The following is a 14,651-nucleotide window of genomic DNA, read 5'->3' on the forward strand; positions in this document are numbered from 1 at the left end:
CCCAAAACCTTCGAGCCACAAAAAGGCACCAACACAACCAAAAGAGTGTCGGTGGTTTCAAGGACTCAGCCCGTTGAGGAGGATGTGGTGTTCCAGGCACCCTCCTATGACAACCAGTCAAAACTGTTCATCGACTCGGATTCTGGTAGACTCACCATTTACAAACGGAAAATAGTTCCGGAAACTCCTTTAGAGTCATACAAAATCCCTCTAAAAAGAAAGAGGGACTCTGCCGCCTCACCTGTTCTTTTTGAACCTGTTGAGTCCTATAGACAAGAATATTCCTATTCTCCCACACACACCGATCAGGATATGGGGGAAGGATACAATGAGGATGACTTTACTTATCCTGCTGACACAGATCAGGATGAACATCAACACTGGACTAACCCTGTTGACCCTGGGGAGCCACACACCACTCCTGACACTCAGTCCTATACCGTCAAAACCTGGCCTACTAAAGATACTGCTGCGTTTAACGCATTGATTGAAAGGGCAGCCAAAAACCATGACGTGGACATGCATGCTGACCCAGTAGAGGAGGACTTTTTGTTTGATACTTTCTCAACTTCAGAAAAATCAGTAAAATCATTGCCTATGCTAAAGGGTGTCCTTAAACACGCTGCTGACATTTTCAAAGAGACCACAAGGGCAAGGGTTGTAAACCCAAGGATTGAAAAAAAGTACCGGCCTGCACCTGTCGACCCTACGTACATCAAAGTCCAGCTCCGATTGGACTCCCTCGTGGTGGCTAATGCTCGTAAAAGAGCAAACTCTCAAACAAGTGGTGATGCTCCCCCTCCGGACAAAGAATCCAAAATCTTTGAAGCATCTGGCAAGCGAGTAGCGGCTGAAGCGGCAAATATTTGGAGGATCTCCAATACACAGGCCCTATTAGCCAGATATGATAGGGCACACTACGACACGTTAGAGCAGCTACTACAACACCTGCTGAGGCTTATAAGGAGGGAGCAGAAATGCTGATACAGGAGGGGAAGTTAATTTCCAATGCGTCCATCAAGTGTGTGCTAGATGCAGCAGACACGGCAGCTAGGGCCATAAACACAAGTGTGATGCTTAGAAGGCATGCCTGGCTACGCATCTCTGGTTTTAAGCCGGAGATACAAACAACTTTACTCAACCAGCCGGTTAACCCTGACTTTCTCTTTGGTCCTGATGTAGACACGACCCTTGAAAAAATTAAAAAAGACACTAAGACAGCAAAATCCATGGGTGCTCTGCAGTCACAACAGTTCAGGGGCGGTTCCTTTCGTCGCTCCGGTAACAGGGGAGCCTCTAGAGGTCAAGCATCACAGCAAGCCCAATACAACAAAGGGGGCACGCAAACCACCTATAACAAGAACAATAGGGGTGGATATCGTGGGAACAGCACCAAAGGCAGAGGACGCGAAAATAATAATGCCAGATCCTCCGCCACCAATAAACAGTAACGTCTTGTCACTGTGCCCAGACCATATAACACCGGTCGGGGGAAGACTCCAGCAGTTCCTGCCAGTCTGGGAAGGCATTACCACAGACAGGTGGGTGAGAGAACTTATCCAATACGGCTATTGTCTAGAACTAACCTCCACTCCACCCAACATACCCCCAAGACACCGTCCTATGTCCGCAGAGCACATGCACTTATTGCAGCAAGAAGTACTCTGCATGCTGCAAAAGGGGGCCATAGAACTCGTGCCTTTAGAACAGCAGGGTACAGGGGTGTACTCACTGTACTTCTTAATCCCAAAAAAGGATGGGTCTCTCAGGCCCAGTCTAGACCTCAGACCTCAGACCCCTGAACCAGTACATCTTGTCAGAACATTTTCACATGCTAACTTTACAGCAGGTTCTACCATTGCTCAGTCAGGGGGACTTCCTAGCAACCCTAGACCTGAAGGACGCATATCTCCACATTCCCATTCACCCAGGACACAGGAAATATCTCAGGTTCCAAAAAAAGAAGGGAGGTCTCCTCACGGTTCCAATGAAGGGGCGAGGAGTGATAGGCAGAAAAAATGTAAACAATCCCTATTTGTAACTCGCAATGAGTTATTTTATATATATTCTACCACCATAACTCAAGAGATCCTTACAGTCACGAACCACATTTTTGAAAATATATACAAAAGAACAAAACAAATTTTATAAAATGTATACAATTTATTCCACACAGTATAAAATATCATATATCAATTACAGTGCCACAATATAAAATAGTTAAAAAAGTGTAAAAACACTTCCATTCGTCCAGTAGTGCAATTTTTTTAAAAAAAAGACAAAATTAGAAAAGCAGATGATCAAGAGATAGGTAAAAACAAGTTGTCGACGCAGCGTTTCGGTTTTTATGATGACACCTTCATCAGGACAAGATTTTTATTGGTAAAAAAACTCTCAGTTTATTCGTGATGTATTCCTCTGTGATCAATTCGAGGGATTTTCATAAATCATCAAAACACCTTCTAATGATATGGGTGTACGAAATCCGACAAATACCTTAACTTTTTCGTTGTGTTCTTTAATTTGGAGGAAAAAAGGAGCCACCGTAATGAGGGACTTTTGGAGTAATCCTTAAAAGCAGGGGTTCAGCCTAAGGGACTGCACATGACTGGATATTGTCAAACTTTTTTTGCGTGCTGTCATTCAAGAAATGTATTTGAGTGGTCTGTTTTCAATTTACCAACTCTCGCTATAGGTATTCGGCCTCCCTGCTCCTTTTTCACCTCGTCTCGACAACCCGACGAGACGAGGTAAAAAAGGAGCAGGGAGGCCGAATACCTATAGCGAGAGTTGGTAAATTGAAAACAGACCACTCAAATAAATTTCTTGAATGACAGCACGCAAAAAAAGTTTGACAATATCCAGTCATGTGCAGTCCCTTAGGCTGAACCCCTGCTTTTAAGGATTACTCCAAAAGTCCCTCATTACGGTGGCTCCTTTTTTCCTCCAAATTAAAGAACACAACGAAAAAGTTAAGGTATTTGTCGGATTTCGTACACCCATATCATTAGAAGGTGTTTTGATGATTTATGAAAATCCCTCGAATTGATCACAGAGGAATACATCACGAATAAACTGAGAGTTTTTTTACCTATAAAAATCTTGTCCTGATGAAGGTGTCATCATAAAAACCGAAACGCTGCGTCGACAACTTGTTTTTAACTAACTCTTGATCATCTGCTTTTCTAATTTTGTCTTTTTTTAAAAGAAATTGCACTACTGGACGAATGGAAGTGTTTTTACACTTTTTTAACTATTTTATATTGTGGCACTGTAATTGATATATGATATTTTATACTCTGTGGAATAAATTGTATACATTTTATAAAATTTGTTTTGTTCTTTTGTATATATTTTCAAAAATGTGGTTCGTGACAGTAAGGATCTCTTGAGTTATGGTGGTAGAATATATATAAAATAACTCATTGCGAGTTACAAATAGGGATTGTTTAAATATCTCAGGTTCACCATAAACAACCAGCATTACCAATTCAAGGTCCTGCCTTTCGGGGTCACTACTGCCCCCAGGGTGTTCACCAAGTGCTTGGCGACAGTGGCTGCGCACCTTCGGAGACAACACGTCCATGTCTACCCTTACCTGGACGACTGGCTTGTCCAAGCAAAGTCAGCCCAGCAATATGCCAGCCACATGTCCCGCACAATTCAGCTCCTACACAGTCTAGGATTCTCACTCAATTACACAAAATCACATATTCAACCCGCACATGTGCAACAGTACCTAGGTGCGACAATAAACACTCTGACAGCAACAGCGCAACCAAACTCTGCCAGAGTCAACAGCATGAAATTGCTAATTCAGAAATTCAAGCCCCAACGCTCACTCCCAGAGCAGGTATTTATGCAGCTAATAGGCATGATGGCCTCTTGCATATTCATAGTCCCTCACGCGAGGCTACACATGCGTCCGCTTCAAGAGTGCTTGGCACGACAGTGGAACCAGGCTCAGGGACATCTAAAAGACCTAGTGTTGGTGACCGGTCGTGCATACAACTCTCTGCATTGATGGAACACACAAAACCTTTGCAGGGTACGACCGTTCCAAGAGCCTGTGCCACAGATAGTGCTGACAACGGACGCCTCTCTCCAGGGCTGGGGAGCACATGTCCTCCACTACACAGTGGAGGGACTATGGACGACGCAGCAGTAACAAATGCATATCAATCTGTTGGAGCTGATGGCAATCTTCATGGCGATGAAGGCGTTCAAACTGCATCTGTGCAACAAAGTGGTGCTGATCCGGACGGACAACATGACTGCCATGTATTACATCCAAAAGCAGGGAGGCACTCACTCTCCACAATTGTCTCATCTAGCCCAGAGCATGTGGAAGTGGGCCATTCAAAGGAACATGTTCCTCATGTCGGAACATCTCCCAGGCAAGGAGAACCAGATGGCGGACCTGCTCAGCAGACACAGCCATCAGATGCACAAGTAGGAGATACACCCCTCGGTGCTCCAACCATATTTCCAGCAGTGGGGTCAGCCAAAGATAGACCTATTCGGCACAAAGGAAAACGCAAAATGCCAATCCTTCGCCGCCAGGTTCCCACACCCGCAGTCACAGGGCAATGCGATATGGATGAACTGGTCAGGCAGGTTTGCGTACGCTTTTCCCCCAGCACCGCTCATACCGCTGGTGGCACGCAAACTACGACAGCACTCCATGACGCTCATCCTGGTTGCTCCAACGTGGGCAAGGCAGGCGTGGTACACCACGTTTCTAGAACTTTCAGTGGTGCCTCACCAACGTCTGCGACTCACGCCCAGTCTCCTCACTCAGAGCCATGGAGACATTCAGCACCCAGATCCGCAACAGTTGAGCCTTGCAATATGGCTCCTGAGGTCATAGAGTTTGGCACTTCAACTTGCCCCCTGACTGTATGAACATCATCAAGGAGGCAAGAAGACCTACCACCAGAGCATGCTATGCGGCCAAATGGAAGCGATTTGTCATTTACTGTTCCAATAATGACATAAATCCACTAGATGCGTCCACGCAAAACATTATATGTTATTTGTTGCATCTATACAGATGCAATCTAGCATATAGTTCCATCAGAATACATTTAGCTGCGATGGCAGCTTATCTTCAAAACAGGCAGCATCTTTCTCTTTTCAGGGGGCCAGCCATTAAAGCCTTTTTGGAAGGTCTGAAAAGGGTGATTCCTCCCAGGCACCCTCCTTCACCTGCCTGGAACCTGAACATAGTCCTCACCAGGCTAATGGGACCGCCCTTTGAACCTCTTCACTCTTGTGAGATACAGTTTCTAACATGGAAAGTGGCTTTTCTGGTTGCAATCACGTCGCTAAGAAGAGTTAGTGAGCTTCAAGCCCTAACTATTCAAGAGCCTTTCATACAGATTCATGCTAATAGGGTAGTGCTACCTACCAACCCTAAATTCATGTCTAAGGTAGTATCGCAGTTCAACATTTATCAAACCATAGAACTGCCCGTTTTCTTCCCAAATCCAGATTCAGTGGCAGACCGAGCCCTGCACACATTAGATGTTAAAAGAGCTCTCCTGTATTACATCAACAGGACAAAAGATTTCAGGAAGACTAAGCAACTGTTTGTTGCCTTCTCTCCTCAACACAAAGGCAACCCCATTTCCAAATCGGGTACAGCCAGATGGATTGTTAAGTGCATACAGATATGTTATCAAAAGGCTAAATGCACATTAACAGTTCCCCCAAGAGCGCATTCCACACGCAAGTTAGGGGCATCCATGGCTTTCCTAGGTAACATTCCACTAGAGGATATATGTAGAGCAGCCACATGGACCACCATACATACATACATTTACCAAACACTACTGTGTAGATGTACACTCCAAACAGCAAGCTGCTGTAGGACAGGCTGTTCTCAGAACTCTGTTTCAAACTGCTGCAGCTGGCACGGGCAACCGCCGCTAAGGAGGTAACTGGTATTTATTCTATGCACAAGATATGAATTCAGCAGCCCACATGCCTCGAACGGAATATGCTACTTACCAGTATGCATCTGTTCTTGGCATGTAGGGCTGCTGACATTCATATCGCCCGCCCTCCTCCCCGGTGCCTGTCGCAGCTGTAGCACTCAGAATCATTCTCAGGCATGGTCATCACTCACTGTATTACACTCCATCTCTGCCACAATGGCGAAAAACAATCTAAAGATGGAGAGGATGCCCATGCGCACTGTAGTCCGGGGGAGGAGCCACCTATCTTGTGATACTTCGAAGACTCTTCCAGGACAACAATGTGCAATCATCCGGACCCAACACTAGGCGGCGATCTATGCACAAGATATGAATGTCAGCAGCCCTACATGCCAAGAACAGATGCATACTGGTAAGTAGCATATTCCTTCTCACCAATGCACAATACAATCACACCTTCAAATGCACATCCCACACACTCTGCTCTTGGCAAGACTGTTCCACTCCGTAACAGCTCCCACAGAAAGACAGCAAGATTACATGACAGAAGAGAAGCAGGCATATGCAGGACCATCCTACATTAAGGAACACACTAAAGTCAATTAAAATGGTGGTGGTGAGGGTCATAATAGGGTGCCTAAATCACAAGAGTGGCTCTTTTATTACAATATCATCACGAATACTATTGTACGTGTGTAGATATGATTTTTTCTTTTTAAAATATCTGTAACGCACTGTGTAAGATGCTGAAAGAGTTAGCTTCTCTAAGTCTGGTGTGAGGAGTCCAGTTCATGGTGGAGGAGGCCGTAAGGAGCGGGGAGAGCATTGCGGATGGTGTTGCTGTAGCCTACAGAAAAGGCCTGGCATCACAGGCGATTTCCATTGTAGCGCAAAGATCCGGCGTTGCTGTGGTCGTTGATGGAGCTTCGCATTGGCGGTCACCACAAGCTATTGATGCTGTGGGTCGAAGTGCAAATCTCGCATTGCCGGTCGTCGCTGTAGCATGAAGTCTGGTCCAGAGCAGCTTCGCTTTTGTGGATATGTACATGCCCCCCGATTGGTACAACTGTTTCACAATGTTATCCTGGAACACCTAAACCTGTTGGGGCACTTCCTGGGGGATGTACCGTCAGGACTGCTCCGCACCCGATCGCGTTTACAGACAGGGCAAAGCTACATACTGGATAAAATTGTCCGGCACGGGCCAAAGAGCTCTTCGTGTTCTAGTTGCCGTGCATGCCTTCTGTCCTGGCCTTCACTCATCTAATGCTTCTGGGTCACAGCGCAACACATGAGGGATTCACTCGTCAGATTTCACTACGCCGGCTCCCTGTCTCCTGTTCCTCGTCCGTGTCAGGTCGGTACTCCGGTCTCCTGCGATAACAATAAGTCACGCTTTCGGATCCCTGTGAAGACAAGCATTTGCAATGCAATAGGTCTCGCATTTGTTAAAGTTACAGCTGTTGTCATTAAAAATGACTATGTTTTTCACTTTTGCTTTTTTATACCAATGGCTATAGCACTATTCAAATATAATTACTCAATTGCAAATACAAAAGTAAAAAACATTGTCACATTCAATGCCAACAGCTCTAACTTTACGAAATGTGAGACCTACTTCATTGCAAATGCTTGTTTTTTTAAAGCCAGGCCCTGCAATGACTTCTGACATGTCTGACGCTCTAACCTGCTGTCAGTATCTGAGCCCTATGAAGTGGCACATGAGTGGGCCGGAAAGGAGCTGGCACTTGAGTCTATGGAGGGTGTCATCCCCCAACAAACACTGAAACTCATATAGAATGAGAGATAGACACTAATTCATCAAGACAATCTGGTACCCATGCTTAAACCCAAAAATGCCAAGTACAGATACAAACAGACATGCAGCACTCACACAGAAATGTTAAGAGACGCACCCATCAACACTTATGAGCGTGTTAAGGTTTACATACGGGGCTGACAAAATCATACACACATAGAAGGCAAACAAGTGAACTGACAAATAAGCATACAAGCAAAGAAATCCCCAGAAGCTCTGCGCTACTTAGGTAATTGCTTTACATGCCCTTCACCTCTTTGTACCTTCCTTGCCCTCTTCATGAAATGTGTTTATAGAAAGTGCTGGGCTGAGCCAAATCAAGAGGTGATTTAAACCGTAATCTGCGCCCTTCGGCACATAACGGATGCAAGTCCTCATCCCTCACAACTAGTATGCCTTTCATCCATTCTGCAGCTGTGTTATACGCTTAATTTTGGGCGGGGCCTACTGGGCTTGACTTCCAGGCTCTGTAACCGGTTTGCCCATTGGGTAATGGGGATTTGGATGAAGCCGCTGCGATAGATCAGGGGGACCCGCTGTCGGCACGGTACACCTTGTAGACAGATGCTCTTGGGGTGCGGAAAATACTGTCACTCCAAGATCGATTCACACAATTTGAAACGTGTTATCTGCTCGCGTGAAATGTTCTGTACGTATTTATTGCGGCCCCGGCCTTTAACCAATGGCTGAGGCCGCTGTGGAGACCGAATTGTCTGCACCGAATGACACAAACAAAACACATGGAAAGAATCTACACATAGACTGAGTGACGGTGGTGTAGCGCCAAATGATGCTCCCTCCCGCAGCAAAATGTGGCAAGTGGTCCCTGAGACTCCCACCCCACACTGACATGCACAGGCCTTGCTCTGAATAATCCCAGGAGCGCGCCCCGGGGCTGAAGGGGAAGCGTTACGCCCCCGAGAGTGACACACTGAGGACATTATATGGTGTTCTGAGAGAAATTTGCCCGAGCAGCCGTGACATCCTGCTTGAAATAGACTTTGACAAGCTGTCTCTGTGGAGCCGACTGTGTAAGGCCAGCCCTACACGGGGACAGGAGATGTGCACGCATACGGAATGCACATCTCCTGACCCCGTGCGCATGCACACTGCCTGTCCGGGCGAACACATGTTTTGTCTCCCTTCAAGCACCAAAGCCACGACAATAGAGGCTCGCCAAGGCAAAGCACCGCATGGGCTGCGTTCGCTAGGCGAGACCTAAAAACAATCATTAAAGTATCCACTTCTTCTTCTAAGGCGGTAACCTGTTTTGCGCATACTAATTAGTCTTTGGGGTGCCATTACTTATCTGATGTTTCCATTTATGACGTTGGGAGATCTAATTTTTTCTTAATCACATCTCATCTGTTCCATAACAGAATGCAACAAAAGAGGAGTTGGCTTCCTGAAGTGAAGGAAGTCAGCCAGCTCATACAAAGCCTGCACTTTTTTAAATGAACTAATATCATAATTCATTTTCATGGAATTATTCCTTGTAAAGGAAGGTATTATTTGGATAGGTTTTTTTTTCCTTTGGTTGTATGAATATCTATTTTGGGTTTATATTGAACTCCTATTTTTTACTATTTGAGGTCAGTGCTTACACTTATCTATCCATGTTATATATGTCTGGCCTTGACATTGTCGGGCAGTCTGTGTGGGTAAGGGAAGTTGGGACCTTGCTTCAGGATTGGCATCTCACCGCTGCAGAAACCTTAGGTGAGAATTACAATGTGTTGCAGGCCCACTGGTAGCATTTAATGTACAGGCCCTGGAGATATGGTATACCACTCTGCAAGAGAATTACAGGTAAGTTAAATATTCCAAACTGGTGTAAACCAGTTATACCATGTTTAGGGGAGTGAGCACAAGCACCTTAGCACTGGTTAGCAGTGGTAAAGGGCACAGGGTCCTGAAGCCAACCAAAACAAATTAAGCAAAAAGGGGGGATGGAAGCAAAAGGTTTGTGGGTGACCCTGCAGAAAGGGCAATTTCTAACAGCAGATGTAAAGGCAAAACATTTGGGGGTGACCCTGCAGATACTGCTAGGTCCAATAATGTATCCTGGCAAACGTAGAATAAAAATTGCACATTCACTGTATGGTTAAATAATAATATTTTTTTTCTCACAGGGAGAAAAAAAGGTTGGTTGAAGTTGTGAGAAACTATAAACCAAACATAAAGAATATTTCTTATAGTCGTGTCTTAATGATTGGTCCAGTTGGAGCAGGAAAATCCAGCTTTTTTAACTCTGTGAATTCCGTTTTTCGAGGCCACGTGGCAACCCTTGCTGTAGCAGGATCTGATGCCACTAGCGTAACAACAAAAGTACGTTTTTAGTTATTAAGCAATACATAGAATAAATTGTCCCGTAATCAGGCCTTTTATGATTTCATATGTTGCTAAGTCTAATTAGAGAAATTGTTAAGTTTTAGTTACAATTGAACAGTGTACTCATGAAATCCAATAGACAGACAGCCTCTGGAGCTACACTCTGAACACTGCTGCTATGAGCTCCGGTAGGGTTTTGCCATTTACTATTTTACACGGAGAGTTAACCTCAATGTTTTTATTCTACTCTCCATTGCGTTGATATACGGGCAACTTTTAAAAAAGAGGAATTCATCTGTCTTTCTACATTTGTACTTTCATTTTCACCTATTTGAAATACTGGGGGATGGAGGGAAATGTTTAAAACTAAGCATTCATGTGTCACTTTTCACAACTGCAACTATTTGTTTTATTGCGTTTACTTCCCAGCTCCTCGGTCTGCAGCAGGTTTCCCGATTGTGTAGAGGGAGCTGGGACGCGTCCTTCCACATATCTCAGCTGCGCCCTGACGCCCACCATCTTGGATGGCTTGTGGTGCAGCTGACTGGCATTTCGACACTCAACCTGCACTTTTAAACTTCAGCCAGGCGCCGACGTGCAGTGGGTGTGCCGAATGTGCACCAGAGGCAAGCCCATCTGTGCCCATCCGTGCAGGGCAGCGTCCAGGACCCTGCCCCTTTCAAGGTCCTGAGGAACGTTTTTCCTCTAATTAGCTAAAATCTCTCCATCCGGTCTGCTTGGAGGCTTGCAGATTGTCGATTGACCCTTCAGCTGACAGCGACCACTGCAAGCACTGTCCTTTTGCTTGCAACCTCAGGGGGTGGAAATAAATAAAATATCTGCTTGTCCATGGGGCAGGTTGCTTCATAAATATACTTGTGCTGTAATAAAATCCACATGTCCCTTTTGTGCCGTGTAATGCGGCGACAAATTATGGCAGCAATATCATTTTATAAGAGCACTAATATAGCCTCTCTCAATATTCCAGGGCTCATACCATAGTAGGGTTTGAATACTAGCAATTTTCTCAAGTTGCCACGATTCTGCAGATCTACATATTGGGGTTGACGGTAGTGGTAAGTAATAGTTCCAGGGTTGGAATGCCCTTTTGAGTCTGTGCAAACCGACTAACTTGCAAGTTTAAAGGGTTTTGATCAACTATTCTCTAAGCTTTTCCCATACTAAGAAAGGTTGGAAATTTACTCCTGACAGTTTCAGAATTAAAACTTCTTCCAGGGTTGGGAAAAAAGTGGTTGGAGGGAAAGTGAACTTGCAAACACTCAGATTTTCGCATGAGCAAGTATACACATGCATATTTGCTCATGTTAAAATGCAGTTTACAAACATTTTCCAGGAGTATTATTTCTAGGCCTACTTCTGTAAATTCTTGTGAATTCACAAAAGCTTTATATCTGCACTTAACGCAAGGACATATATCATGGGAGCACTTTTGAGACTATGTTTGATAATTAGGCCCCTACTTAGGTCTGGTGTTAACCCTGACCTTTTGTGTTTATTAAAATTCTGTCTCTCTAACGGCTGGCTTCACTGTGAGTGACAGCATTCTGCTCTTTCACAATGAGCATATCAGCACACAAAGTAGTTTTGTTTAGTGCCAGGAACTACTGTGGCAATATGTGCTTTTCTTTTAATACCAAAAACAATGTTTGCTTTTGCCAATAGTGGTTGAGGGCCTAGCAGCTCCCACACCAATAAGGTTTTACAAAAACCATAACAAACTTAGGGGTCTAGGCTAGAAATCCTTTAGTGATTCCTTAGAGTTATCCCAATGTCTCGTAGAGTACACAGGAAAAAACAGATTATACTAACAGACCACATCACCAGAATGTGAAACACCTGTGATTGTCAGTCAACCGCAGTGAGGATTCCCATCAATGTCTTGTGTTGATCAATATTCTCATCTGGTAATCCTACCAGGGTATTGTGTCTCTTGATCAATGAGACAACCAGCATACCCCATTGGTCGGCTTGGGGTAACAACCCGCAATCACTCAGTTCTACCACATGGTGTTAATATGATGGGAAAGTGCAGTGCAAAAAACATATAAGTGGTGATTAAAAAAGGATAGGGAACTTAACAAAAACTATTTATTGGACATAAGCCCCTTCCTGTTTAAAAACAAGAACAGTGCATCACAATGATCGCAGTGTAAACAAATAGCTGCGAGATGGCCAACATGTTTCAGCCTATAATGGAAAATGACCAAGGCTTTCTTCAGGGCCTCTGTTATACATTCATGCTACTGCCTATGAGTGACTTAATGTGTGAAAAAATAATTTAAAAAAAACACACTGCGATCATTGTGATGCACTGTTCTTGTTTTTAAACAGGAAGGGGCTTATGTCCAATAAATAGTTTTTGTTAAGTTCCCTATCCTTTTTTTTTCATATCAACACCATGTGGTAGAACTGAGTGATTGCGGGTTGTTACCCCAAGCTGATCAATGGGGTATGCTGGTTGTCTCATTGATCAAGAGACACAATACCCTGGTAGGATTACCAGATGAGAATATTGATCAACACAAAACATTGATGGGAATCCTCACTGCGGTTGACTGACAATCACAGGTATTTCACATTCTGGTGATATGGTCTGTTAGTATAATCTGTTTTTTCCTGTGTACTCTACGAGACATTGGGATAACTCTAAGGAATCACTAAAGGATTTCTAGCCTAGACCCCTAAGTTTGTTCTGGTGTATTTGTAGTTCCCCTGGGGGATAATACTTAGGCAAGGTCTTTAAACATCCCTCTAGCCCTCAACCACCGTATTGTTATTAGTTTACAAAAACCATGCCAAAACAAGTCACACTATAACAAAATCAAAAGGCTAACCAGCAGTTTTCCTCATACTTGCTTTGGCAATGCTTGTTTATTTGTATGTTTCCCATAATCTTATTGAAACTGGTTGAACTGATTTTTCATTATGAGTGTTTTAGGGAAATACTGGCATTCATCAACACATTTTACTAAATGATCCTGCAAAGAAATGGTACCTAACATTTTACAGTAGTTTCGCAAACTTTTTTTCCTACTTGAATTTTTTTTGAACATTTTATTTTGAAAGCAAATAATCATCAATTTTGCTTTCAAGTTTCTGCAAATATTTGCATCTAATCAAAGAGCATTCTAGAAGCATTAGACATAGCCTAATATTGCTAAACTTTGAAAACTTGTGTACACCTTTTTTATACTGGAACCACTGCCAGTAGTGCAGTCAGAGCTTACAACATGTACTTACAGTGTTCACCCTAATAATAAAGACTTTGCATTAATGAACCGTAAATGCAAGTTTGAACAGCATTAACACATAGACTCAAATATTACCTTAACTGCAGACAATGACCTTCCTTGATCTATAATGTGGTACTGTAAACTGGCAGCCAAAGGGCTTGTGCTATAGGGGGTTTGAGCCTACTTGTCCCAAGGACAAAATACACATGAAAACCTGTTGCCCTTGACACCAAACAATATGTCCTGGGCGTGGGGCTACAGGAATTCCACATCCCTGCAACCTTAACCCCTTCCCTGCGCCACAAATTCCGCTGCGGTGCGGAGGGCTAGGGGGTGAGCGCGACGCTTCCGTGCTCATGACGGAACCACGCCGTCATGAGTCACGGGTGGCGTGTACTCGTGACGGTGTGGTTCCGTCATGACCTTGCCCGCTCATCAATTTGCCCGCACATGTGGGAAATCAGTGCTGCGTGGGCGGAGCAGCCGCAGCATGACCGTACCACGCCGGCATGAGTACACCCCGCCCGTGGCTCATGACGGCGTGGTTCTGTCATGAGCACGCAAGGGGTTAAGAATCCTTCTGCAATTATAGGCGATGCATCCAGCATTAACACCCTGGCTAGGGAGCGCAAGAGCACCTTGGATAGAGACTGTTCCACCAACAGCTGCTTTTGCTTTTTAGGTCGAGCTGGAGTTGCATCCGATAGGATGCTCCAGTTCGACAACTTTAGTCAGCCGTCTCGGGGGAATTAGGGACAGGAGGGTGTTACGCGCCTCTGTTGCCGATTTGGCTGGATTTGGGTGCGTGAACGCGCACGCTTTCGCGTTGGTGAACAGGCACGCACGCAGGCACACACACGCGCGCACATGCACGCAGGCACACACACACACACACACACGCAGGCACACAGACACACACATACAGGCAAACTCACCCGCCCCCCTTACCAGGCTCGCACCACTGTGGCCAGCGTGTTCAGGTCTTCCAGCCGGTACTGCGGCGGCTCCTCTGGAAGCGGCGGAGGCGGCTCCTGCAGAGAGGTAGGTGGGCACCAGGCTGCCTCCTCTCCTTGCTGTTTGCCAGTGCTGCTCGCCGGGCCGCCCGGCGCTCTAGCCGCCCCAGCCTCCATCGGCGGGGATCCCCCCTCACAGCCGCTGTCCTGGCCACGGAGTCCCCCGTCGGACGCCGCCCCGCAGGCCGGAACACAGCACTAGGAGCCCGGGGCTTCCGCGCCACATTACCTCGGCTCACAGGGAAGGCATGTGGATCTCGCCGGGGGACAGAAGCACCAAACGGAGACAGCGCAC

The 14,651-nt window shown here is 45.3% G+C and overlaps 1 protein-coding gene across 2 annotated transcripts in view; it reads left to right on the forward strand.

Annotated features, from left to right (window-relative positions):
• Positions 1–14,651, forward strand: part of LOC147747584 (interferon-induced protein 44-like) — a 343,399-nt gene that overhangs the window by 101,836 nt on the left and 226,912 nt on the right. The window contains exon 4 of one of the 2 annotated variants that reach the window (XM_086954223.1): positions 9,891–10,086. The exons of the other annotated variant lie outside the window; for it this stretch is intronic. Within the exon in view, the coding sequence (XP_086810349.1) occupies positions 9,891–10,086 (196 nt within the window). The remainder of the gene's footprint in view (positions 1–9,890; positions 10,087–14,651) is intronic. 2 annotated transcript variants of the gene reach the window in all.

This window comes from Lissotriton vulgaris, chromosome 1_1 (genome assembly GCF_964263255.1).
Source record: "Lissotriton vulgaris chromosome 1_1, aLisVul1.2, whole genome shotgun sequence".
NCBI lineage: Eukaryota > Metazoa > Chordata > Amphibia > Caudata > Salamandridae > Lissotriton > Lissotriton vulgaris.